Source organism: Sinohyriopsis cumingii, unplaced genomic scaffold, assembly GCF_028554795.1.
Source record: "Sinohyriopsis cumingii isolate HCF-2022 unplaced genomic scaffold, ASM2855479v2 utg000695l, whole genome shotgun sequence".
NCBI lineage: Eukaryota > Metazoa > Mollusca > Bivalvia > Unionida > Unionidae > Sinohyriopsis > Sinohyriopsis cumingii.
In genome coordinates, this window is record NW_028315924.1 from 3,785,797 (window position 1) to 3,812,315 (window position 26,519).

At 34.7% G+C, this 26,519-nt stretch overlaps 1 protein-coding gene across 1 annotated transcript in view; it reads left to right on the forward strand.

The window, feature by feature from the left end:
- LOC149773303 (uncharacterized) overlaps positions 1–25,217 on the forward strand; it is a 58,707-nt gene extending 33,490 nt beyond the window's left edge. Inside the window, exons 7-11 of the mRNA XM_089946462.1 lie at positions 9,291–9,614; positions 11,050–11,349; positions 14,194–14,328; positions 15,295–15,319; positions 17,470–25,217. Of these exons, the coding sequence (XP_089802588.1) occupies positions 9,291–9,614; positions 11,050–11,349; positions 14,194–14,328; positions 15,295–15,319; positions 17,470–17,605 (920 nt within the window). The 3' untranslated portion in view covers positions 17,606–25,217. The remainder of the gene's footprint in view (positions 1–9,290; positions 9,615–11,049; positions 11,350–14,193; positions 14,329–15,294; positions 15,320–17,469) is intronic.
- Positions 25,218–26,519: the final 1,302 nt, after the last annotated feature.

The following is a 26,519-nucleotide window of genomic DNA, read 5'->3' on the forward strand; positions in this document are numbered from 1 at the left end:
ACCACTCTTGTCCACTCATACATTCTCATGATACCACTCTTGTCCACTCATAGTCTCATCATACCACTATTGTCCATTCATACATTCTCATGATACCACTCTTGTCTACTCATAGTCTCATCATACCACTCTTGTCCACTCATACAGTCTCATCATACCACTCTTGTCCATTCATACATTCTCATGATACCACTCTTGTCTACTCATAGTCTCATCATACCACTATTGTCCACTCATACATTCTCATCATACCACTCTTGTCCACTCATGTAGTCTCATGATACCACTAGATTATCCACTCATACATTCTCAACATACCGCTATTGCCCACTCATTCATTCTCATCATACTACTAGATTATCCACTCATACATTCTCATCATGCGACTATTGTCCACTCATACAGTCTCATCATACCATTATTGTCCACTCATACAGTCTCATCATACCACAAGATTATACACTCATACAGTCTCATCATACCACAAGATTATACACTCATACAGTCTCATCATACCACAAGATTATACACTCATACAGTCTCATCATACCACAAGATTATACACTCATACAGTCTCATCATACCACAAGATTATACACTCATACAGTCTCATCATACCACAAGATTATACACTCATAGTCTCATCATATCATTATTGTCCACTCATACAGTCTCATCATACCAACAGATTATCCACTCATACAGACTCTCATCATGCCATCGTACTGTCCACTAATTCAGACTCTCATCATACTGCCAGATTGTCCACTCATACAGACTCACATCATGCCATCGTAATTCAGACTCTCATCATACCATTGTACTGTCCACTAATTCAGACACACATCATGCCAACAGATTGTCCACTCATACAGACTCCCATCATACCAATGGACTGTCCACTTATTCAGATTCTCATCATACCACCAGATTGTCCACTCATACAGACTCTCATCATACCATCTAGATTTTTCATTCATAAGGACTCTCATCTTACCCTCGAAATATTCAGATTTCTGTTTGATTGAAAGCTGATTTTCCTGATGACTAATTTTGAAAGTTACTGTTTCCCAATGGGTCAAAATAATTGTCATATTGCTTAAAGACTGAAGTTCAATGCCATTTGCTTGCACCATATGAATTATGATTGGTCCATTTGGTAGAACAATGTTTTCAGTCTTGAAGAGTGAAAGTACAGTACTTTGCAAAAGGAAACAAACTTTCAATGAATGAATTTGGCTATATTCTTGACAGAACATTCTCTTTGTAGCACTACTGGTCATAGACCACAAGAATTTATGTGATGGCATATTGTCCATCATCTGTGTTTCAGTGTGTCCTGTAGCACCAGTTTGGTATCACTAATCCTTCTAAACCATTTGGAAGATTTATGTGAAATTTTTCATCCTCACTGTAAATGGTCCTGCTCAGTATGGCTGTCAAAATATTTGTAAACACCTACTTGGTACCCATCAATCCTATGATTGGTTACCTGGGTAACCATTCAAAAGGAAATTGTATTAAATGTATACAGACCTGAACATACAATGTGTGAAATTTATTAAAGGTTGCAAATGAACATGTGTCATTTGTGCCTCATGATCAAATAACTACTTTTTGCTACTTGCCACTGAGTAAGTATCACACTTGCAGCTCAATCAAAGGGTTGTCATGTGGGAAAGCATGCTCAGGGATTAAGAGGCAAAACTCTACCTGGCACTGAACAAGTATATGTATTAAATTTGTGGCTCAATCAAAGTGTCACCATGTGGAAAAACAGGCTCAGGAATTAAGAGGCAAAACTCTGCCTGGCACTGAACAAGTATATGTATTAAATTTGTGGCTCAATCAAAAGGATGGTCAGCTTGAAAACAAAGTGATTGATGCCTTTACAAGCAAAGGGCTTATGGGGCAACATACACTTACAGATAACATGGGAAATATCACTTTTGAGTGAAACCTAATTTATAGAAAGAAAATTACAGCTTTAATCAAAACTTTTTTTGCATCAAGCAATGCAGCTATACAGCAAAACACAACTATGAATACAAATAGAGGTTGTTAGGACTTGCACAAAAATGAAGACAATATACTTGATAGTAAACATCTATGGTAAACAACACTGAAGGACATTTCACTTTACAGTGGTTAGTATTTAATTTACCTGCAGTATTTTCAAATTATTAAAATTCAAATAACTGTTGATACAAGTATTGTGGTATGTATACTGTCATCAAAAAGATAAACACAGTGCATACCATGATACATTTCTGAGTGGGAATAGAAGATGAAAACATAATATATTTTTAATTGAAAGTATATTCATGTACTGCAGACATCTAGAGACTCCATTACTCCCAGATTTATCAAATTGTATGTATGTCACACTTATAAGACAACCCCTACTCTGCATGAATAAAGTTTTCAGTCAAAAGGACTTATGACCGAACAAATACAGTAAACGGTGGCCATTGTCTCATTTTATTACCTGGGTATTTATCAATGGGTTGTTACTCAGGTAACCAAGTAACTGGAGACTCATTGGCAGGCATACTGCTTAAACATCCATCATTGCCACCAAAGTAGCTATCTTGAAATTCTAATTATTGCAACTCCTCCTGAATGGATGGTCATATCAACATGGGGGTTTCACCAAAACACTTACGATGTCTGTTTCATCCTAAATGAAAATAGTTCTCTTTGGACAACCAGTATAGCTGCCTTAGCAGCTTTACTAAAGTTCTTGATACTTCTACTCCATCTGAATGTGGGTCATATCAGCATTTCACAACAGCCATCTTGAAAATCTTGCTCTATCTACTCCTCCACTACAAAAATTGTATGTCTTCATGGTTCAAAAAGAAATGGTGCCAGTCTCATATCCACTGTGGCTGTCATGGCAGCCTTTTAGAAAGTCTTAGGATTGAATTTTTCCTATATGGAAAGTTTTACTGACACAGAGTGTTTGTTAAAAGACTTCCTATGATGTCTGGTTGTTGTAAATGAAAAATGTTGGCACTCAGTCTTCCAATATGACTGGCACAGTGGCCATCTTGAAAATCTTAGTATTGCTACACCTCCAGAATGGATAGCTATATCAGCATGGGGTATCACTAAAAGACTTCTTCATAGTTTATGGCAGCACTGGTTTTGTTTAGTACAGGATTCATACTGAATGTCTCGTAACTCACAGCTATGGCTTGGAACTTGCATTTTGTTAGCAGTGAACCAGTCAATCAGAATGGTGGAATCTGCTTCAAGTGTGCTAATAAGAATGTCAAAATCCTTTAGGAAATGGGCCTATAAGTCAAGGTTCATGGGATTTGTACCGATCTAATGCATAATAAAACTGCACCATCGCTGGCTGTCCATCCGTCACTGGCCCTCTGGCCTTTCCAGCATGGGGACCTTTTAATTGACTCTGTCCAGCCAACTATGATATATGGGGATCTTAATGACAGATCTGACCATCTAACTGTACCTCAGTGACATACCCTTTGTATGACAGATGTCATTGAGGAATCTGTCTGTCCAGACCATCTATACCATCAACTTCCAGACAAACCATTTGCTGGGCAAACTAGCTGGTGGTGCTGGACTTCCATATGTTCACTACTTGCACACAAATTAGATGTAGTGATGTCTTCATAAAGATGGAATCGAGTCTTTTTTGGAGGTTGAGACCTATCATTGACTGGAGTCACCTCAACCAACTTATGATCGAGACAGTGAGTCAGTCTGCATCTTTATTCGATGGGACAAGTATGCTCTGTCTTGATCTGACTGACATATTTTCACATCACTATCCACCCCATGTTAAGAACATTTTCTTTGTTTTTGCTTACCGCAACACACTTTATCAATTCTAAGTAGTCCCTTTGGTCTCAGAATCAGCCCTTAGGCATTTTCAGAGATTATGGCTTACATCCTCACCCTTTTCCAATTGACATTATCTACAACAATGGCAGTGTACTTGGATGACATTCTCCAGAAACATATAGTAAATTCTACTCTACCCCAAGGCAGGAACGATCTCCTTTCTAATTTAGATCATCCAGGCTATATAGTGAATTGGGAAAACTCAGACCTCCATCCATCCCATAATTTTGTCCATCTGGACATGGAATTTTTAATCAACCGTAATCTGGTGCAATTTTCTCATGTTCACATTATCAGAATTATCAAGCTTATTGTCTATTTCCAATAGGACTTGGATTTCAGCTAGAGAATTTTTTCATCATCTCGGTTTATTCAGTGTGGCAGCAAACTTGATCCCACTTAGCTGTTTTTTTATGCAGGTATGGATGCTCCTTTTCAAGTTCTGTTGATCAAAAAGTCATGATCATGTCCAAGATTTGATCATTTCTGTATCAGTAGTGCAACCCAGATTGGCTTGACCATGGAAATCTCACTGGAAAAGCCCCAAGCAGATATAACGGTAGGTACTGATGTTAGTGTACACATTTGGTGTGCTCACCTGTTGCTGACCTTCATTACTGTCAGTGATATCTTGGAGCCAAGGCAATGGCTTCTATCCATCAACATCCTAGAAATGAAGGCTGTCATCAATGCTCTTAACTGCTGAAAAAAATTGACTCTCAGGCAAAAACTGTCCTCAGCTCTGTGGTGATGATGTATCTCTTCAAACCAAATCACTGGACCTGTGTGTTCTAATTTGGCAGTTTCTATGTTGGTATAACATTTTCCATATCAACATAAAAATAAGACACATCCCTGGAAGGCTCAGTGTCTTGGCCGACACTCTAACCAGATGAAGTCAAGTCCTTCACATGTAATATTGTCTCCATCAATTGGCTTTCACTTGGGTTTGCTCACTTTGGGGTGTCCAGTGATGAATATCATTGCGATGAGGTGGAATTACAAGCAACCCATCTTTGTCTCTCCAGTTCCAGATGAAACAGCTTGGGCTGTGGATGTACTGTCAATCATTTGGGAGGGATTGTGGGCATCTGCCTCCCCTTCCATGGTGCTGATGCTGACAGTAATCCAAAAGTTATGGAGTCAGAATGGGAAAATGATTCTGATAACCCCTCTCAGATGGGGAAAGCACTTGGTCACCAGTCTACTTGTTCTAGTGCTAGATATGCCCAGCATGATTCCAGCCAACCTGAATCTTCTCCAGCAACCACGGTCATGGGTGGTCCTACCCTGACCAGACTGTCCTCTTCTTCCTCTATACTCTTTGCTATTATCAGGATAGTCTTGCAAGTCAAAACTTTGATTGTGGAGAGAATCTCAAGAGCAAGAAGGCCCTCCATTCTGAAGACTATTGGAAAACAGTTGCCATATCAATGTCATACTTCTCAATCTATCAACTAACCAGCATTTTTCTCTGGCTCTTTGATGAGAAACAGTTGACCCCAATCTCTATCAAAGACTTAGTGACCACTCCATGATAGTGGCATCATGGCAGACATGATTTTGGGCATGATACAGAACAATTGGAACTTTTAAATCTTTCTGGTCTTAAGCAGTTCTCTGTTTCTAAATGGAATCTATCCTGGGTTTTAACATAATTTGATTTGAATCCATTCAAACCTCTATCTCACACATTGCTAAGTCACTATCTCACAAGTAATGTTTACTGATAGCTTTAGCTTCCACATGCAGGGTAATCATGCTGCTTGCCCTTATGCCAAACCAGTTCAGATTGGATGGTTTGGTAGTTCTCTTGAAATAACCAGGCTTTGTAGCCGCAAATAGATTACCATCTGTTGGTAACCAAAGAGGCGTCACTCGCTTGATGTCTTCCATAGACAGGTCTAGAATAGCAGCTATACAAGATCCTGTTTGTGCTTTCAAACACTTCTTGAAAACCTCATGGAGACAAGTCATTGCATGCAAAATTCATCTTCATTTTGGTGTGAGCCAGAACACAGAATATCACCCATCAAGCCACTGCTTCATGGCTGAAATGGGTTGTATGCTCAGTGTACTCTGATGTCTCAACAGGTCATGGTCATCTTACAATGATTACTGCTCAGAAGCTTAAAGCCATCTCTATGAGCCTTGCATTCAAATGCAATGTTTTTGCAATCCATTATATAATAGAAGCTGCTGGCTGGCATGCAGGCAACCTTGTGTTATGTATATTTAATTAAATTGTTAGTTAGTTTTTTTGATTTTTATTTCATTACATACTATTGTAATGTAACAGTGTATGCTGGACTTGACCTTGTCCAAATGTGAGTTAATTTCTGCTTGACCTGATTGACCTTTTTATATTGTATCCATCATAAATAACTAATACATAGCTAAATTATTCTCTCGGTGTATGGGCTTAATATCACGATCATTATTAATAGAAACAGTAAATATGTTTATTTGGGTCAGGGTTTAGGACTTTCCTAAGTGAACTTTACAGGTTATGGTTTTGATTTTGTAAACATCAGGATCATTCTAGAAGGTTATTTTCCATTAGGTAACAGGCTCTTTTTAGAAAATGTTAATTGTGACATGAGGTCAAGTAGAGAACTATATAATCTTGTAATTATGAGGACTTGGTCATTCATTCATTAACATCTAGCACTTTCAAGTTGTATTATGTTGTGACCAGTTGGTTTTAAATTTATTAAATTCAAATTATTAAATTCAAATGATTATTTTCTCTGGAAGTACAAAAGTGCTCTTATAAAATTCTTGGATAGAGACATTCACTGGAGTTTGTACTGAATTCAAACCTGGAATTATATTACTGTGATTCAACAAGAGACTGTTGACACATCATCTCTGTATAAGCTAACAGACAAGTCATCACCTTCAGGTTTGGATTTCTTCAGGACTTCTGAGTTTTATTCAGGACTTTAAATTACTAGGACTTGTCTCTAATTTTTGGATTATTTTGAGATTTAATTGGCAATACCATAAGTTCTTTCTTCTCATTTTCACTTTGTATTCTTAGACTAGGGAAATAAATTATATTTAAATTTTACTAAGCTTGTTGTCTTTCACTCTCTTCTGTTACTTTTTTAAGAGCATAGACTCGTAAAACTTGTCTAGCATTCATCTCAAAGATTTAGCATCACAGAGGCAGATCTTGAATTTGGTTGGTATAGTGGTGGCAGTATGGACAGTCACCAGATCCAGCTAGATCAATAAACACAGCCTGTTGGATTCACTGGATTCACCAGTGAAATATTGTAGGTAAGAAGATTTCGGTATTTGTCTTCTTAACCATATGTTAGGGTCACAGGTCAAGTGACTTCAGGCTGTCTTGCTTATGTAATTAAGCAAACAGGTTATCATTCACATGTGGAATCCAGCCATTCTTTCCTAAAAGGATTCCTTAAGTTGAGGTCAGATGCTCAGCATCCCCTCCTCCTATTACTTATTATCCTAACATAATGTGAGTGGGACCATATATTCAAAGGAGAAAGCAAATTGTAAGTAAATTATGTTTCTTCAAGAATACTTACCCAATCACATTACGTGGAAACTCTCACAACCACCACTCCATGTGAGCATGTCACTGGTATTTCACTCAGCTAGGAACTTATGACACCTGTAGGGCTAGATTCTCAAGGTAGCAGGCTAATATACCTGAAGTAATGTGATTAGGTAGATATTCTCTGAGAAACATAATTTTTTTTAAAATTTGCTTTTACATTACCCATATCAAAATGATATTTTTTTTTTTAAACTGACAAACAATGCCAATTGAAAAATACATAACAAACAATGCCAATTAAAAAATACATAACAAACAATGCCAATTGAAAAATACATAACAAACAATGCCAATTAAAAAATACATAACAAACAATGCCAATTGAAAAATACATAACAAACAATGCCAATTGAAAAATACATAACAAACAATGCCAATTAAAAAATACATAACAAACAATGCCAATTGAAAAATACATAACAAACAATGCCAATTGAAAAATACATAACAAACAATGCCAATTGAAAAATACATAACAAACAATGCCAATTAAAAAATACATAACAAACAATGCCAATTGAAAAATACATAACAAACAATGCCAATTGAAAAATACATAACAAACAATGCCAATTAAAAAATACATAAAAATCAATGCCCATTGAAAAATACATAACAAACAATGCCAGTTGAAAAATACATAACAAACAATGCCAATTGAAAAATACATAACAAACAATGCCAATTGAAAAATACATAACAAACAATGCCAATTAAAAAATACATAAAAATCAATGCCCATTGAAAAATACATAACAAACAATGCCAATTAAAAAATACATAAAAATCAATGCCAATTAAAAAATACATAACAAACAATGCCAGTTGAAAAATACATAACAAACAATGCCAATTGAAAAATACATAACAAACAATGCCAATTGAAAAATACATAACAAACAATGCCAGTTGAAAAATACATAACAAACAATGCCAATTGAAAAATACATAACAAACAATGCCGATTAAAAAATACATAAAAATCAATGCCCATTGAAAAATACATAACAAACAATGCCAATTGAAAAATACATAACAAACAATGCCAATTGAAAAATATGTAACAATATAATTAGTAGAGATACTTATTGATTTTGAATGCTATGCTGTCTGAAATATCTGAGGCTGATCAATTTTTAGAGTTGCAGACCGGTCTGATCAAGGCCGGTAGTTTTCTTGGTATCAACTTCAATGCGACATTTTTGAACAAAGTTACTGGAGAGATAGAGAAACATATCTCCCTAGGGATTTTGCTGCTGCAGAAATTTTTCAATTTATCAAAAGTTTCATGCACACCCTTTCTCCATTCACAAATAAATCAAAAGATCCACACTAACATCCAATTATGTCAATGTATAAACCATATATCCACACTAACATCCAATTATGTCAATGTATAAACCTCATATCCACACTAACATCCAATTTTATAAATGTATAAACCATATATCCACACTAACATCCAATTTTGTAAATGTATAAATCATATATCCACACTAACGTCCAATTTTGTAAATGTATAAACCATATACACTCTATCCTCATACTTGTAAAAATCGAGGCACTATTCTTTTTATTTACCTTATATCCAAAAGACGTTAAAATTAAGTTCTGTATATACCTTACAAAGAAATGCAGTGTTTTCTTAGATTTCGATATTGCAAATCTTAGAGATCTTGAGGTGTTTTGTGTTGCAAGTTGTCTTTGCACATGATTATTGTCTGTATTGGGAATGGGGTATGTAATTATGTGTCTGTAAATGGAAAGGAAAAAAATAATTACATTTAGTTGCTAAACATAAATGCAAATCTTTGTTTTACAGCTGCTCCAAAAATACGAGACATCTCTCCATATTATAAAGGTTATGTCGGCCAATATACCATGATCCAGTTTGATTTCTACTCTAATATGAAGGAGAACATGACAGTTACAGCACAACATTCCAACGCTAACGGATTAATAAATCAAGGAATAATCCAACCAACTCTTCCTGATGATCTAGGAGATTCCACATTGGTACCATCTCCAAATTTCAGGGCAACTTTAGTCATCAGCATAACCAGCAAGAATGATTTTGGACAGTATGAAATAAAAGTAAAGAACAGCATTGGGTCTGATTCAAAAAGTATCATAACCATAGAACAGAGTAAGTCATGTGATATTTCCCTGATAACCAATATATTCGATGGCTTGCTCTTGAATCAGAAATTACTATGAAATTTATTTTATTTCTGGAAATATGTATATCGAAATATGTATATAATGAATTAATATGTAACATCAACATACATTAAATGTATCATGACATCTCATGACAGTTATTGTTTCCAGCTTTATCCTTATATCTTTAAAAATTCATGAATCACTGACTAAAAAAATAATTCAGGTACAGAGGTATGAATAATCAATATTTCACTTAAGGGCTGGATTTGATGGAGTAGATAAAATAAATATAAATTTCTGATGGGGTGGAGTGAACTGATAATTTATTTGATTCATTTACAATTTTGATATTCAAGGATGGAAAAAAAAAGAATGTTGATATAATAATGCATCTGTCTGCGATATGATAGATTTAAAATCAAACAATGTAAATCCCTGAAATGAAAAAAGTGATTACTCTACTTACTAATGCCACTTAGTTATTGAAAATATGTCAGATGCATGAATTTTATTTTAGGTAGGGGGGCCCTGGGTGGCCAAGCGGTCTAAAGCAGTTACCTTTAATGATTACTGCCATCTCACCTCTGTCCTCATGGGTTAGAGGCATTGATTTGGCCAGTTTAAGTAGGTGAGAAAGCTTGCAAGTAGCTTCCCATGGATCTGTGTTCCTTCCCAGGGTTTTCCTGGGTTCTTCCTCCCCCAAAATACACTGGCCATCATGTATCAAAAAGCATTAAAACCCCAAACAACATCAATATTTAATATAGGAAAATAAACGGATTGGTACTCAAAGCAAATAAATAATAAGTAAACCTTGTCATATGGTAATGTAAAAATATTAAATGATAAATAACTGATAAAACCTTTGTGCAGACTATGTCAAATTATTAAAATTGATAGTACAATTTTCCTTAAATCATGTTAGAGTACCTTGCAAGTATTTCTTTTCATCATACACTGATTATTTGGACACAAGCTATGTAGTAGATATGTCGCATGAAAGAAAAAGACATATATTGAGTTTAATAAACAGAGTAAGAGCCTCAGAAAAGTAGTAAATAAAGTTGTATCAATATATAATGATATTTTGACCAGCATTTGTGAAAAACATTTTGGATTTATATGAAATTGTTTTATGTGGCCATATTGTAAAGCATGATATTGAGAGAAAAGAAAACTGGATTCCACTTTTGCTGTAAGTCACATTTAATTGTAATTTTTTTATACAGTTAATATTATGATTGAAAAATGCATAATCCTTTATTAAGGACTGAATGAAAGTTAATACCTAATAAGAAAGATGACAGATATACCGCAACAGATTCTTCATCCGACTGTCTAAATAATTGCTTTAAGAGTCGTTAAGTAATGCCTTACAGCATTCTATAATTTTTAGTTTATACAACTTTGTATTTCAGTTACACCAGAGAAGCCAATAAATTTCCATGCTACCAACATACAGGAAAAACAACTGTCACTGAGGTGGCAATCCGGATATCATGGGGGATTCACTCAAACTTTCGTGGTTGAGATAAGTCTTAATAATATAACATGGATTAATGTGTCTGAAGTCAGTGCTGGAAACAGGGATGGATGGTTTACTACAATTATTGGGGACCTTATCCAAGGATCTGAATATTATTTGAGATTGTACGCATACAACATAAATGGAAGAGGAGACTTTTCTGATGTTCCGCTTACCATAAGAATGTTGAAAGGTTGAAACATCTTGATTTTTCATTATGCTAAGTGTAATATCCTATATGTAACACTAATTGCTATATCCTATGCCTAACACTAATTGCTATATTTTATGACTTACACTAATTGCTATATTCTGTGCCTTACACTAATTGCTATATTCTGTGCCTAACATTAATTGATGTATCATATGCCTAACACTAATTTCTATATCCTGTTCCTTACACTAATTGCTATATTCTGTGCCTTACACTAATTGCTATATTCTATGCCTTACACTAATTACTATATTCTATGCCTCACACTATTTGTTATATCCTATGCTTTACACTGTTTGCTATATTTTATGCCTTACACTAACTGCTATATTCTATGAGTTACACTAAGTGCTGTATCTTATGCCTAACACTGATTGCTTTATTCTATGCCTTACACTAATTGCTTTATTCTATGCCTAAAACTAATCGCAATGTTCTATGACTTACACTAATTACTATATTATATGCCTTACACTAACTGCTATATGCTATGCATTACACTAATTGCTATATTCTATGCCTTACACTAATTGCTATATTATATGCCTTACACTATTTGTTATATCCTATGCTTTACAATGTTTACTATATTTTAGGCCTGACACTAATTTCTATATTCTATGTTTAACACTAATTGCTATATCCTATTGCCTTACACTAATTGCTATATTCTTTGCCTTACACTAATTTTTATAACCTATGCCTTACACTAATTGCTATATTCTATGCCTTGCACTAATTGCTATATTCTATGCCTTACACTAATTGCTGTATCATATGCCTTACATTAAGTGCTATATTCTATGCCTTACACTAATTGCTATATTCTGTGCCTTACACTAATTGATGTATTTTATGCCTTACACTAATTGCCATATTCTATGCCTTACACTTATTACTATATTCTATGCATTACACTAAATGATGTATTTTATGCCTTACACTAATTCCTATATTCTATGCCTTACATTAATTGCTATATTCTATGCCTACACTAATTGCTATATTCTACGCCTTACACTAATTGCTATATTCTATGCTTTACATTAATTGCTATATTCTATGCCTTACACTAATTGGTGTATCATATGTCTTACATTAATTGCTATATTATATGCTTATACTTATTACTATATTCTATGCATTACACTAATTGATGTATTTTATGCCTTACACTGATTGCTATATTCTATGCCTTACATTAATTGTTATATTCTATGCATTACACTAATTGATGTATCTTATGCCTAACACTAATTGCTGTATCATATGCCTTATATTAATTGCTATATTCTATGCCTTACACTTATTACTATATTCTATGCATTACACTAATTGATGCATTTTATGCTTTACACTAATTGCTATATTCTATGCCTTACATTAATTGCTATATTCTATGCCTTACACTAATTGCTATATTCTATGCCTTACACTAATTGCTGTATCATATGCCTTACATTAATTGCTATATTCTATGCCTTACACTTTTTACTATATTCTACGCCTTACACTAATTGCTATATTCTATGCCTTACATTAATTGCTATATTCTGTGCCTTAAACTTATTACTATATTATATGCCTTACACTGATTGATGTATCTTATGCCTAACACTAATTGCTATATTCTATGCCTTACACTAATTGCAATATTCTATGCCTTACATTAATTGCTATATTCTATTCCTTGCACTTATTGCTATATTATATGCCTTACACTAATTGCTGTATTTTATGCCTAATACTAATTGATATATCCTGTGCTTAACACTAATTGCTATGTTCTGTGCCTTACACTAATTGCTATGTTCTATGCCTAGCACTAATTGCTCTATTCCATACCTTACACTAATGTATCTGTTCACATGGTTGTCTCTTCTTTCGGTGCCTGGACATTATTTATTTACATGAAGAAAACACCCGTTAAGTGAAACAAAAATATTGTGGAAAATTATAAATTATGTCTTATACAAGCTGAAATATTTATGAAAGTTTACAAGTTAAATGTTAATTAAGACATTCATCAGTGAAATGATCATAGGCATATATTTTAAGCTAAACTTTTTATATCAGTTTAAGAAATCTTGTAGCAGTCAAATTAAAAACATAACATCGACCATTTTTGACACCATTATTATTGTGGTGCAGATTCATTTTTGTATATGTACAAATAGACCAGTATCCCATCTCAGATTTTCTATTGAGAGAAAGTTGTAATGATATAATTTATTTAGAAGGGGAATTCCTTTCAGGATTTAATCAAAGCTAATGTTTAGAGACATAAATAAATCTGGTAAGAGAAGAGTTTTCTCCATACTGTAGTGTAAATTATCTTGTAAATAGTCACTAGTTGATTTTAATATACTCTTTTTCCATAGTTTTTGTTTGAAGTTTTTGTTGTGAATACTTTAAGTTAAACGAAAGATTATAGAATATCTACTGAAAAAGAAAACATAATTTAAAAACATGGAGGATGGGGTACTTGATAAAACATAATCTTTTTAGGTGCTAATAGGAGACAGATTCTCAAATACTTATTACTTTAAATTTGTCATTTCTGTGGTAATGTTCGGTCTGCCATTTGCTTAATTGTATTCTGCCATAAACAAGTGCACTATTTGATAGTTAGGTCTGTTTGTGTGGGTGTGGGTGTGTGTGTGTCTGTGTGTGTATGTGTGTGTGTGTGTGTGCTTAGTTGTCTCCATCCTCTTATATATATTATAAATGTTTCTACTGGTATTATTGTTTATTACAGCATGAATCATTGCAATTAAGTTATATGCGATAATTAAATACCAAACTTCTGATTCTATTCAATAGAATGTGCATCTGCACTAGAAGTCAGTGCATCAGTTCGAATAAGTGTTGGTGGAGTCGTTGGAGTAGGTGTTGGTGGAGCTGTTCTTGGATTAATTGGCACCATCATTGCCTTCACAATCCGAAGACAATTAAATGGTATGTATAAGGACTATATAATATTATTCCAAGGCATGAGTACGAAATACAAGATCAAAGCAAAACATGTATTACCTTAAAATGATATGCACAACGAAAAGCAGTAAATTTCAAGAATTATGATGTAGGGAATGCAAGCTTTGTTTTGTGTGGTAAGAATCTCTGGATTTTTACACTCACAAGAAAAAAATTATGAAATGGCCATATAAACGTTCCATGATGACTCGCATTACGTTTAAAATAATACAGTTTACAAGATATTGAGTAACTAATTGTACCCAGAAATGTTGAAGTTGACTCCTGGAGAGTCGTTGGAGGAGTGAACAATAGAACAGGAAAATTGGCAGACGCATATTAGGTACATGCCATGCAAACATGTCACCTGCTACTCACTCATCATACGTATAACAAAACAACATGTATATGGACACAGTATTAACATGTCTGACTTAGGTATTTTCATGTGGACTAAGTATTTTCTCCATAAATCTGAGTAAATCCATGGAGCATGCTGCAGCAATGATTGTTGTTGTTGTTGTTGTTGTGGGGTTTAACGCCATTTTTCAGCACACGATAGGCCATATATGGCTGCCAGTATTAATGGTGGAGGAAGAACCCGGGAAAACCCCGGAAAGAACCACCGACCCACGAGAAGCTACTGGCATGCTTTCTCACATATCTACATTGGCTGAATCTGAGACTCGAACTGGCGCAGACAGAGGTGAGATGGCAGTGATCCGTAACGGCGAACGCTTTAGACCACACGGCCACTCGGGGCCCCTGCAGCAATGATAACCCTTTCTTAATCATGGATGTGTTGAATACAATGGTCAATGTCAGAATGTATTATATGCAGGCAAAATCTCACACATATACTGTACATATAAACCAACTTAATACATATAATACAAATCGCTATATATATGTGATTTATTTTTGTCTGACTGAACTATTTTTAATTTTTAGGACCAAAGAAGTCTTGCTTCAGGGGGTGAGTAGCTTTGAATAACATGAAATCGTTAGTTTAATAGCATAGAAATGTATGATGTCATCTTTATACTGGCTAGACAGATATATCAGAAATGTATGATGTCATCTTTATATTGGCTAGACAGATATATCAGAAATGTATGATGTCATCTTTATACTGGCTAGACAGATATATCAGAAATGTATGATGTCATCTTTATATTGGCTAGACAGATATATCAGAAATGTATGATGTCATCTTTATACTGGCTAGACATATATATTAGGGTAATGCCAATTTTCTTTATCAGCGTGATACTATAAAGTACCTTGAAGGGAAATGCTGCTACTTTGTCAATGTTTGTGTGTTTACTACAGATAATGTACTGTTTTAAAATTGGAGTCTTGTTAGAGACCTCTGACTAATATTCTTTCCTTATGTCCACTGTAAAAGACATACAACTTGAGGCTTATAGCTTATACCCATGCAACATATGATAAAATGGGTATATTATGTTCAATGATTGTGATTCCTTCTAAAGGCCAATACAACAAGCTAACATAAAGTAACATACTAACAAGGGGGCAGACGGTGCCAGAGGTCTTGGCATGCCCAAACAGCTGATAAAATCAAATTGCAGGAAAATCATTGGCAGGCCATCATTGTCGCCTTGGTGCCATTTTATCGTTAGTATGCCACTGCTAAAATAATGATATGATTGGTGTAATATGTAAAACAACAGGCTTCCATGTCCATGACAAGAAGATGGTTTAACACAATTTATGGCTAGATGGGTATGTTGTATATAAAAATCGGGTGTAGGCCAAGACGACAGGCTAATGTAACTTTTATGGATGGTATGTTGTATGTAACAATCAGGTGTAGGCCAAGACGACAGGCGATTGTAACTATTATAGATGGTATGTTGTATGTAACAATCAGGTGTAGGCCAAGACGACAGGCAATTGTAACTATTATAGATTGTATGTTGTATATAACAATCGGGTGTAGGCCAAGACGACAGGCGATTGTAACTATTATAGATGGTATGTTGTATGTAACAATCGGGTGTAGGCCAAGACGACAGGCGATTGTAACTATTATAGATGGTATGTTGTATATAACAATCGGGTGTAGGCCAAGACGACAGGCTAATGTAACTTTTATGGATGGTATGTTGTATGTAACAATCAGGTGTAGGCCAAGACAACAGGCGAATGTAACTATTATAGATGGTATGTTGTATATAAAAATCGGGTGTAGGCCAAGATGACAGGTGATTGTAACTATTATAGATGGTATGTTGTATGTAACAATTGGGTGTAGGCCAAGATGACAGGCTAATGTAACTTTTATGGATGGTATGTTGTATGTAACAATCGGGTGTAGGCCAAGATGACAGGCGATTGTAACTATTATAGATGCTATGTTGTATATAACAATCAGGTGTAGGCCAAGACAACAGGCGATTGTAACTATTATAGATGGTATGTTGTATATAACAATCGGGTGTAGGCCAAGATGACAGGCTAATGTAACTTTTATGGATGGTATGTTGTATATAACAATCAGAGTACAGGCTAAGACCACAGGCTAATGTAACTTTTATAGTGAGTTGTTTGCTAACTTTATTGTAGCACCAGATGATGAAATTAGACAGGTATGTTTTTGCCTCTTTATATGAAAACAAAGTATAATTCAGAAATAAAGGAACTGAATCAGGTCTTTACAAGATGGCTAAATTAAACGTGTATTACAAATATTTATATTAGAAAAATTACCCATAAGGACGTAGGGAGACAAATCATATCTACAAGCAATTATATGACACTGATGTTGACAGACTGATGTCACATAGAGTACACTACAATTATGAAGTTTGAAAAGTAAATGATATAAACAAAACTCATGATTAAACATCCCATGTCAAACTAACTTTCCTAGTAAGTTATTTCCAAAATTATAAAAATCAATCATGATGGAAATGATGCCTGATATATCAATATCATGCCTTTATGTCATGCTGTTATATTAAATGAGGTTCAAGGATTAAATGAGGTTTAAGGATTAAACGAGGTTTAAGGATTAAAATGACATTTCATGATCAGTTAGAGGCAGCACTGATTACATCATTTATCACTGATGCATGTTATTTTGTTTTTGTTCTTCAGCAAAGGGAAGACGGATGATGCCATGCATACATATTCAAATACTGAGATGAGCCCAGAGACTGTAAAACCAATTTATGAGGAACTAAATAAAGGAAATGTAGAACGGACTGTGTATGATAAAATTTCACCTTTGTAGAGGTGATGGAGATTGACAAAGAAGAAACACAGAAAAGAGTTCTAGTTATTTACTGTCTTTTTCCTTTCTAATAGAGCAGAACAATACCTGTACAAAATTTTCCAGGTAGACTTAAGGCGGATTTCAGACGTTTTTTTTATAAGTGCTTTCTGCCTAAACCATTATTGATCATATCAAGGGAGCTGATGTGAATTTCTAGTGGATTCAGGGTGGAATTTTAGGTGAAATATGCAAATTAGTTTATTTAATACTCTACTTAAATAAAAAGAATCCGTCTAAGATTTCCGCCTGAAATAAAAATCCACTTGAAATCCTGTACAAAATTTTCCAGGCGAGCTTAAGGTGGGTTTCTTAAGTGTTTTCTGCCTAACCATAAACTTAAAAAAATTTTAGCGAATTTCAAGCGGAGTTTAGGAGGATCTTTGGCATAATTTTAGGTGAAATAAGCAGATTACAAGTCCTAAGACTCCACTTAAGCAATAAGATCCATCTAAGAATTCTATCTGAAATTCTACTTGAAAAAATTAATGCCTGAAATAAAAAAATACACCTAAGGTTTTCATCTAAAAAAAGGCTGCCTAAAATGTCTACATAAAATATCATCCAATAAAAAAACTGCTTCAGATTTCTATTAAACTGACTAATGATGCTTAGGGGGAATCAATGATAAATATTCACAATAATTTTTTTAATGAATCAAGCATTTTATTTTGACAGATTAAGTTTTTTCTTGTCCTCATTTTCTTTCTTGCACACAAAACCTAATCTGTGATGGCATCATTTAAGTCTTTTTTATTTCACTGAAAGTTTGTTGAGATCTCACAAATATTTTGACCAGAACTTTAATTGAAATTTTGTGAGAACTTACTAAAATATTATTTTACTGTAGTTTCATTAATTTCAAAAAGACATTTCAAAAGGTTTCAAATAAATAATGGATATGAATTAAACAGAACTTTATCAACCAAGGTAATATTTCAGTGTACATGAAACAAAATTATACAGATGTTGTAATTATATGACATCCAAGGCAAGATATATGGGAGTTGTACCACAGACTTGATTTCTGATTAATGTACATTCATTATGCTGTTCTGGTCTCCTCTTGAATTAGTCCTTGCTCCACAAGCAGCCATGATGAACGTTTATCATGATATAATTACCTTTGTTTTACACTGAATTCTATCATAACTAGAATATTTTGATAATATGAACAAGAATACCACTCATGGTATTGAAGGATGATTCTACTTGTGGGCCAAGAAAACTCTGCAAAGATATGACTGTCTATGTTAGACATGGGTATCTAGCAACAATATCACATTTCCACCAGTGATCCATACATTGTCCCTCCTTAAATTCTGTTAATCAGTTTCGAGTTATATTACTTCAAAATTATCCTGGTTCAATTCCTTATCATATTTAGCACATTAGCCGCTACTGTAAAGCTCATTATGGCACAAAAAGCAAAATGCTTGTCCTGGCATTGGTTTTCATACAGATTGACCAAATACGTTCCCATTGACTTTGCATTCAAGCTATTCTTATTGTCACACATTTTTCAAATGGTTATTCAAACTCACATCCCACTTGAAAATTCGAATTCCATTACTTGATGATTCATTGGGCAAGTACAAATGTTTGACCATTCAGAAAGCTCTTTACAGCTATCATCTCTTAAATAATATATGGAATGAATGGAACCAGACAGAACATTATCAAAAGAAAGTAGTTTTGGAGACGATATTAAAAAAGGGTCCTTGTCGAGGAGAATCAGATTCAGGTTGGGGGAAAAGCAAAATTCTGCTTTAAAACAGAAAACAAGAAATAATCTTGTTTGAGGGCAGTTAAATCCAATTGTAGTTAAACAGAAATACAACAACAAAAATTTGCAAGAGAAACATAACAAGGAAAGATGTGGAAAGAAGTTATTGTTCCCAAAATCAACAATAAAAATACTACTTCCAGAAACAGGAAATATAAATTTTGCTCAAAATCATTCAAATTGTATAAGAAACAAAAAATACGTTTAATTTTATTGATATTTTTTTTGTAACATGTCAGTGATATCACAATCACAAAATATCACTATATGTTCAGAATTTTTGGAAAACTCTTAAGTGAAATTTCAATCACAAATTCTCACTGATATTTTCAGAAATGTTGGTAGTCAGTGGAATTTCAATCACACAATTTTACTGATAATTTTCTGAAATTTTGTTAAAATCTCTCTGAAATTTCACTGAAATTTGGTGAAATACCATAATTTTTGTGAAAAAAGGACATTTGAGTGAATATCACAAAGTTTTCATTGTGATTTCACTGAACTTGCACAGTTTCACTAAGGTATGATTTTTGTAGAGCATATTTTAATAGGAAGAAAAAAAACATCAGATCAACTCCAAAATCCACCTTGCACCAAAGATTCATCTATGCTTGTAGTTCTTTTGATAAAGGTCAAAATTACTTTGATACACACAGTTAATGATACAGATACTTGGAATATTCCACTTTGATAGAGACAGTACAGGATACAAGTACTTGGAATACTCCACTATGGTACATGATACAAGTACTTGGAATGCTCAACTTTGATATAGACAGTACATGATACAAGTACTTGGAATATTCCACTTTGATACAGACAGTACAGGATACAAGTACTTGGAATGCTCGACTTTGATACAGACAGTACACGATACAAGTACTTGGAATGCTCGACTTTGATACAGACAGTACACGATACAAGTACTTGGAATGCTCGACTTTGATACAGACAGTACACGATACAAGTACTTGGAATACTCGACTTTGATACAGACAGTACTTGATACAAGTACTTGGAATATTACACTTTGATACAGGCAGTACAGGATACAAGTACTTGGAATATTACACTTTGATACAGACAGTACAAGATTCAAGTACTTGGCAAATTCCACTTTGATACAGGCAGTACAGGATACAAGTACTTGGAATATTACACTTTGATACAGACAGTACTTGATACAAGTACTTGTAATATTACACTTTGATACAGGCAGTACAGGATACAAGTACTTGGAATATTACACTTTGATACAGACAGTACAAGATTCAAGTACTTGGCAAATTCCACTTTGATACAGGCAGTACATGATTCAAATACTTGGAATACTCCACTTTTATACAGATAATACAGGATATGAGTACTTGGAATGCTCCACTTTTATACAGATAATACAGGATATGAGTACTTGGAATGCTACACTGATACAGTCAGTACAAGATATTGACCGCTCCAGTGGCCTAGTGGTTAGAGCAGCCACCTTAGAAGCGGGTGGTCATGGGTTCGAACCCTGTCTGAGTCATACCAAAGTCTTACAAAATTGGTACTAACAGCTGCCTCGCTAGATACTCAGCATTAAGAGGTTAGTGTTAAGACTGGTCGGCCTGGTGTCAGGATATTGTGACTGGGTGGGACATCATGCTACATGTCTGCAGCATGATGCCTCAGTACTAGATATCATTATAAACTGCCACACTGCAGACATCATAGCAATATGACTGAAAAATTGTTAAAGCTACATTAAAAATCCTAATCAAACACACACTTAGTACAGGACACAAGTACTTGGAATACTCCACTTTGATACAGTCAGTCTTACCTTAAATGGTACTTGTATAAGCTCACATATTTTAAAATTTCTTGTCTAGAGAGCCATATATGTAAATATGTACCATAATGCTATTTATTTAGAATAAAATTCATAAATTGATCTTATAGAACACTTTACATTGCCAGTATTCATGATATTAAATTGAAGGGTAGAGGGCTAACTCTTTGTACATTTCTAATGATTGGAGTAATTCATTAAAATGTATAAAGAAATGAGTTAGGGGCCATTGTATTACCTATAGAATATCATTTCAAGAAGCTATTTTTTAATACTATGCATTATACATATTGAAAAACATCACCAACAAAAACCCACAGTAATTGACAACTGCCAATCAAAACTACTGCAAATATCTGCCTCTGCTATTTCTGACAGCCTTACATACATAATTAATCTCTCAGGAATCTGCAAAATTGTTACATTGTGGAAAAATACATGTATTTGAGCTAATTGTAAGTTTACCAGTTTACCAATATCTATGCTGCTACTATTTTCCAAAGGTTTACAGCAAGTTGTTAATTCACAACTTTACTCTTAATTTGCATGTATTGATCTGTCTCCATTCATTATTATTTTTGAAAGGGTCATCCTAAGGAGTCTGAACTTCATGGAGTGACTGAGTATGTTTTAAACAAATTCAAGAATAGTACGATAGTGGGATTGGTAGCCTTTAGGAAACCTCTGACACTATTAATCTCTCCATTCTTTTGAATAAATTACAGCATTTTCAGATTAATGAACTGTCCTTCATTCAATATAATCTTTGAAAGGGGCATTCAGTTATTGGAATGGCTGATATTGTTTTAACCAAATTCAAGAATGGTACAAATTTGGGATTGGTAGCTATTGATTTAAAGAAAGCCCCTGATAATGTTAATCACTCCATTCTTTTGAGTAAATTACAGAATGTTTACATTATGGACTCGAATTGCTGTGGTTTTTGAATATCAAAGTAATATGGTAACCTGTATCACTCTAGACAAGGATCCATTCTTTGTCATTTATGTAAATGAACAACCAATTTCTCATAAAAAGCCAAAGCATATGTATTTATGAATGATGTTGCTTTTCACTTTTCAGACGAAAATCTTGACAGAATAAGGTCTTTTCTTTAGAATGATGTTATTGTTGTTTATAAAAGCAGAGAAACTAAGTCTCCACAATGACAAGACCATTGCATTGCTTGTAAGCTCTACAAAGAAGAAAAACTTGCTGCCACTATATCCCTTAAACTTGACAATGTAACCTTTCTGACACTACATACCATAAACTTGACAATGTGACCTTTCTGACACTATCTCTTAAACCTAACAATGTGACCTTTCTCACACTATATCCCTTCAAGAAGACAATGTGATCTTTCTGGCACTATATCTGTTAAACTTGACAATGTAACGTTTCTAACGCTATATCCCTTAAAACTTACTCTGTGACCTTTCTGACACTATATCCCTTCAACCTGACAATGTGACCTCTCTGACACTATATCCCCTCAATCTGACAATGTGACTATTCCAACACTATATCCCTTTAACTTGACAATGTGACTTTTCTGACACAATATTCCTTAAACCTGATATTGTGACCTTTGACACAATATCCCTTCAATTTGACAATGCGACCTTTTTAACACTATATCCCAAAAAATTGACAATGTGACCTTTCTGACACTATATCCCTTCAACTTGACAATGTGACCTTTCTGACACTATATCCCTTCAACTTGACAATGTGACCTTTCTGACAATATATCTCTTAAACTTGACAATGTGACCCTTCTGACACTATATCCCTTAAACTTGACAATGTGACCTTTCTGACACTATATCGAGGCTCTGAGTGGCCTAGTGGTCTAACGTGCTCTCTATTACAGATCACTGCCATCTCACTTCTGTCTGCGTGGGTTCGAGTCTCAGATTCAGCAATGTGGGTATGTGAGAAAGCTTGCCAGTAGCTTCTCATGGGTCGGTGGTTCTTTCCAGGGTTTTCCCGGATTCTTCCTCCACCATTAATACTGGCTGTCGTGTATAGGCTATTGTGTGCTGAAAATGACGGTAAAGCCCACAACAACAACTGACACTATATCCCTTAAACTTGACAATGTGACCTTTCTGACACTATATCTCTTCAACCTAACAATGTGATAGCATCAAGACTACTTTGGTGTTAATTTCAACAAAACATTTCAACAAAATTGCAGAAAGCAATTTGCAAATTAAATAAGTATACTGGGATTCTGAAGTATGCTTCCTTTTTCACCCTTCCCATATGTGGAAAATGCTGTATGACACTCATTCTCCACACATATAAATTATTATTCCAGTTTAGTCTGTGAGAAGAATTATTTTGATATATCAATAGACTTCCAGAAAATACCTCACTCACATTACTGATATTCTTTATTGCTCCATTTTCAATTTATTTTTTAACAAACTGACTGCAACAGATGCTTATTGATGTGGAATGTGATGCATGGCTTGGCTACCAGACACTGTACTACTTAATTAGGAATGCCATGCAAGGCTTGGCTCCCAGACACTTAGCTACTTGATTCGGAATGCCATGCATGGCTTGGCTCCCAGACACTTAACTACTTAATTAGGAATGCCATGCATGTTGGCTCCCAGACACTTAATTAGGAATGGCATGCATGGCTTGGCTCCTAGACACTTAGCTACTTAATTAGGAATGCCATGCATGGCTTGGCTCCCAGACACTTAGCTACTTAATTAGAAATGCCATGCATGGCTTGGCTCCCAGACACTTAACTACTTAATTAGGAATGCCATGCATGGCTTGGCTCCCAGACACTTAATTAGGAATGGCATGCATGGCTTGGCTGTTAGACACTTAGCTACTTAACCTGGAATGCCATGCATGGCTTTGCTCCCAGACACTTAATTAGGAATGGCATGCATGGCTTGGCTCCTAGACACTTAGCTACTTAACCTGGAAGGTCATGCATGGCTTGGCTCCTAGACACTTAACTACTTCATGTGGATGGTCATGCAAGGCTTGGCTCCTAGACACTTAACTACTTCATGTGGATGGTCATGCAAGGCTTGGCTCCTAGACACTTAACTACTTCATGTGGAAGGTCATGCATGGCTTGGCTCCTAGACACTTCATGTGGAAAGATCATGCATGACTTGGCTTCTAGACACTTAACTACTTCATGTGGAAGGTCATGCATGGCTTGGCTCCTAGACACTTAACTACTTCATGTGGAAGGTCATGCATGGCTTGGATCCCAGACACTTAGCTACTTCATGTGGAAGGTCATGCATGGCTTGACTCCCAGACACTTAACTACTTCATGTGGAAGGTCGTGCATGGCTCGGCTCCCAGTCACTTAACTACTTCATGTGGAAGGTCATGCATGGCTTGGCTCCTAGACACTTAACTATTTCATGTGGAAGGTCATGCATGGCTTGGCTCCTAGACACTTAACTACTTCATATGGAAGGTCATGCATGGCTTAGCTTCTAGACACATAAAATACCAATGTATTAATTTATCTTGTTATATTACTAGATCAGATTCAAGTCTGGTTGTATGTATTGTTAGAAATCACAGTAATCTTTCAGGTTCTTCTGTCCATGGCTTGCCATACCTCCTAAATAGATATACATATGATTACCAAGTTTTAAACTTATAAGAAACAAATGTTTCTAGAATATAAAACCTCTAAGAGATTGATTGCAATGCTTATACTCTGTGATAAATTATATTTTAATGTTATAATTGTTAACTTATAGAAATTTATAATTGTTGTGTGCATGATTATGTAATATGTTTGATGTGTAATAACATATTGATATCATTTCTATTTATGTTTGTATATTTTAACTTGGGTCTTTTATATATGCCAGAAGCTTTCATATAGTGTTTGTACTTTTTTATTATTGTATCATATCTTACTGACTTCTGCCTACTAAAGTGTAATTACTGTCTCCTTGTTTTATTTCATTTATGCTTTTCATCCATATTTACTGTTATCACATGTTGTTTTATTGGTACATGTACATGTACCAGTTTTAAAGAAAACTGAAAAACACTTACAGTTGACATGCTATGCAATAAAATCTCACTTCTTTGAAGATTCTGCACAGTACTTATATTTGACAGGATTTAAATTGTTGTCAAAAATAGGAGTGCCACAACATCATTAAACTGTTTCAGCTTGTGTCAGGAATTTAGCAGCTAAAATGTATTTCCAACTTTCACCTGAGGTTCAGTTTTGTGGAGTATTTGTAAGCATCAGATTGAAAGTTGGGATCAAAAATTACTGGGAAAAAATGGTGATATTAAATAAGGAAAATTTCTGGATTAAACAAGAATTTGGTCTGAAGGTAATTCTGGTATCAAGAGGCTGAAGTTTTGAGGAGTTTCATTGTATTTAACAAGAGTACTGTGAATGGCACGTTATACAGCTACCCTGTAATAGTCCTCCATGCAAGCATAACCTTGGAATAATTGTCTCTGGAGATGATTGACCAATGGATCTCATTATCCTGGGCATATGGTTAAGGCATGCAGTCTTAAACTAAACTTACTGTACAGAAACCATCATTTTCTTATTAGACTTACCATAACTGTGGCTGTTGACCTTTAAACACCAGATTCTACAAAAAATTTTACTCACCTATGTGCAAAGTTTCAAGGTCAAGAAATGTACTCTACAACAAAGGTTATTCTGAAAAGCCCATATCTGTAGCTACCTTCACCCTTGATGGTTTAATTCCAACATCAACAGGTTTCTTCATTATCTTAAGATCAATTAAGTCATATACAAACTTGGTGAAGGTATAACTATTGTTGCGATGCAAAAAATATTTATCTTTCGGTCTGAGTGACCTTTAATTTTTGTGGAGAGATAGGTGGAATGACAACATCATTACATTATACATTCTGCCTTGCTGTGTGCATGTAAAATGATAGTTATGTGAACACATTGTTTTAGCCAGCTACTGCTTATAGGTTTGTGCTATTCCTACAATACTAACAACAAGAGGTCCATGTGGGCATAATATCATTCACCTGGGCAACTGAAAATAGCAAGGATATGCAAGCAGATAATGCATATAATTAAACAGTAGAATGGATAGTAAAGCCTGGAGCATTTAGTTAGTGTTATGTATATTTAATAGGTATTGGTGGTTGACTTTTCTCAATGATTTTATATATAATGTATATTTGTATTTTGAAAGTGACCTTAGTCCACAATCATGTTAAATGCCTACCTGACCAGTGAC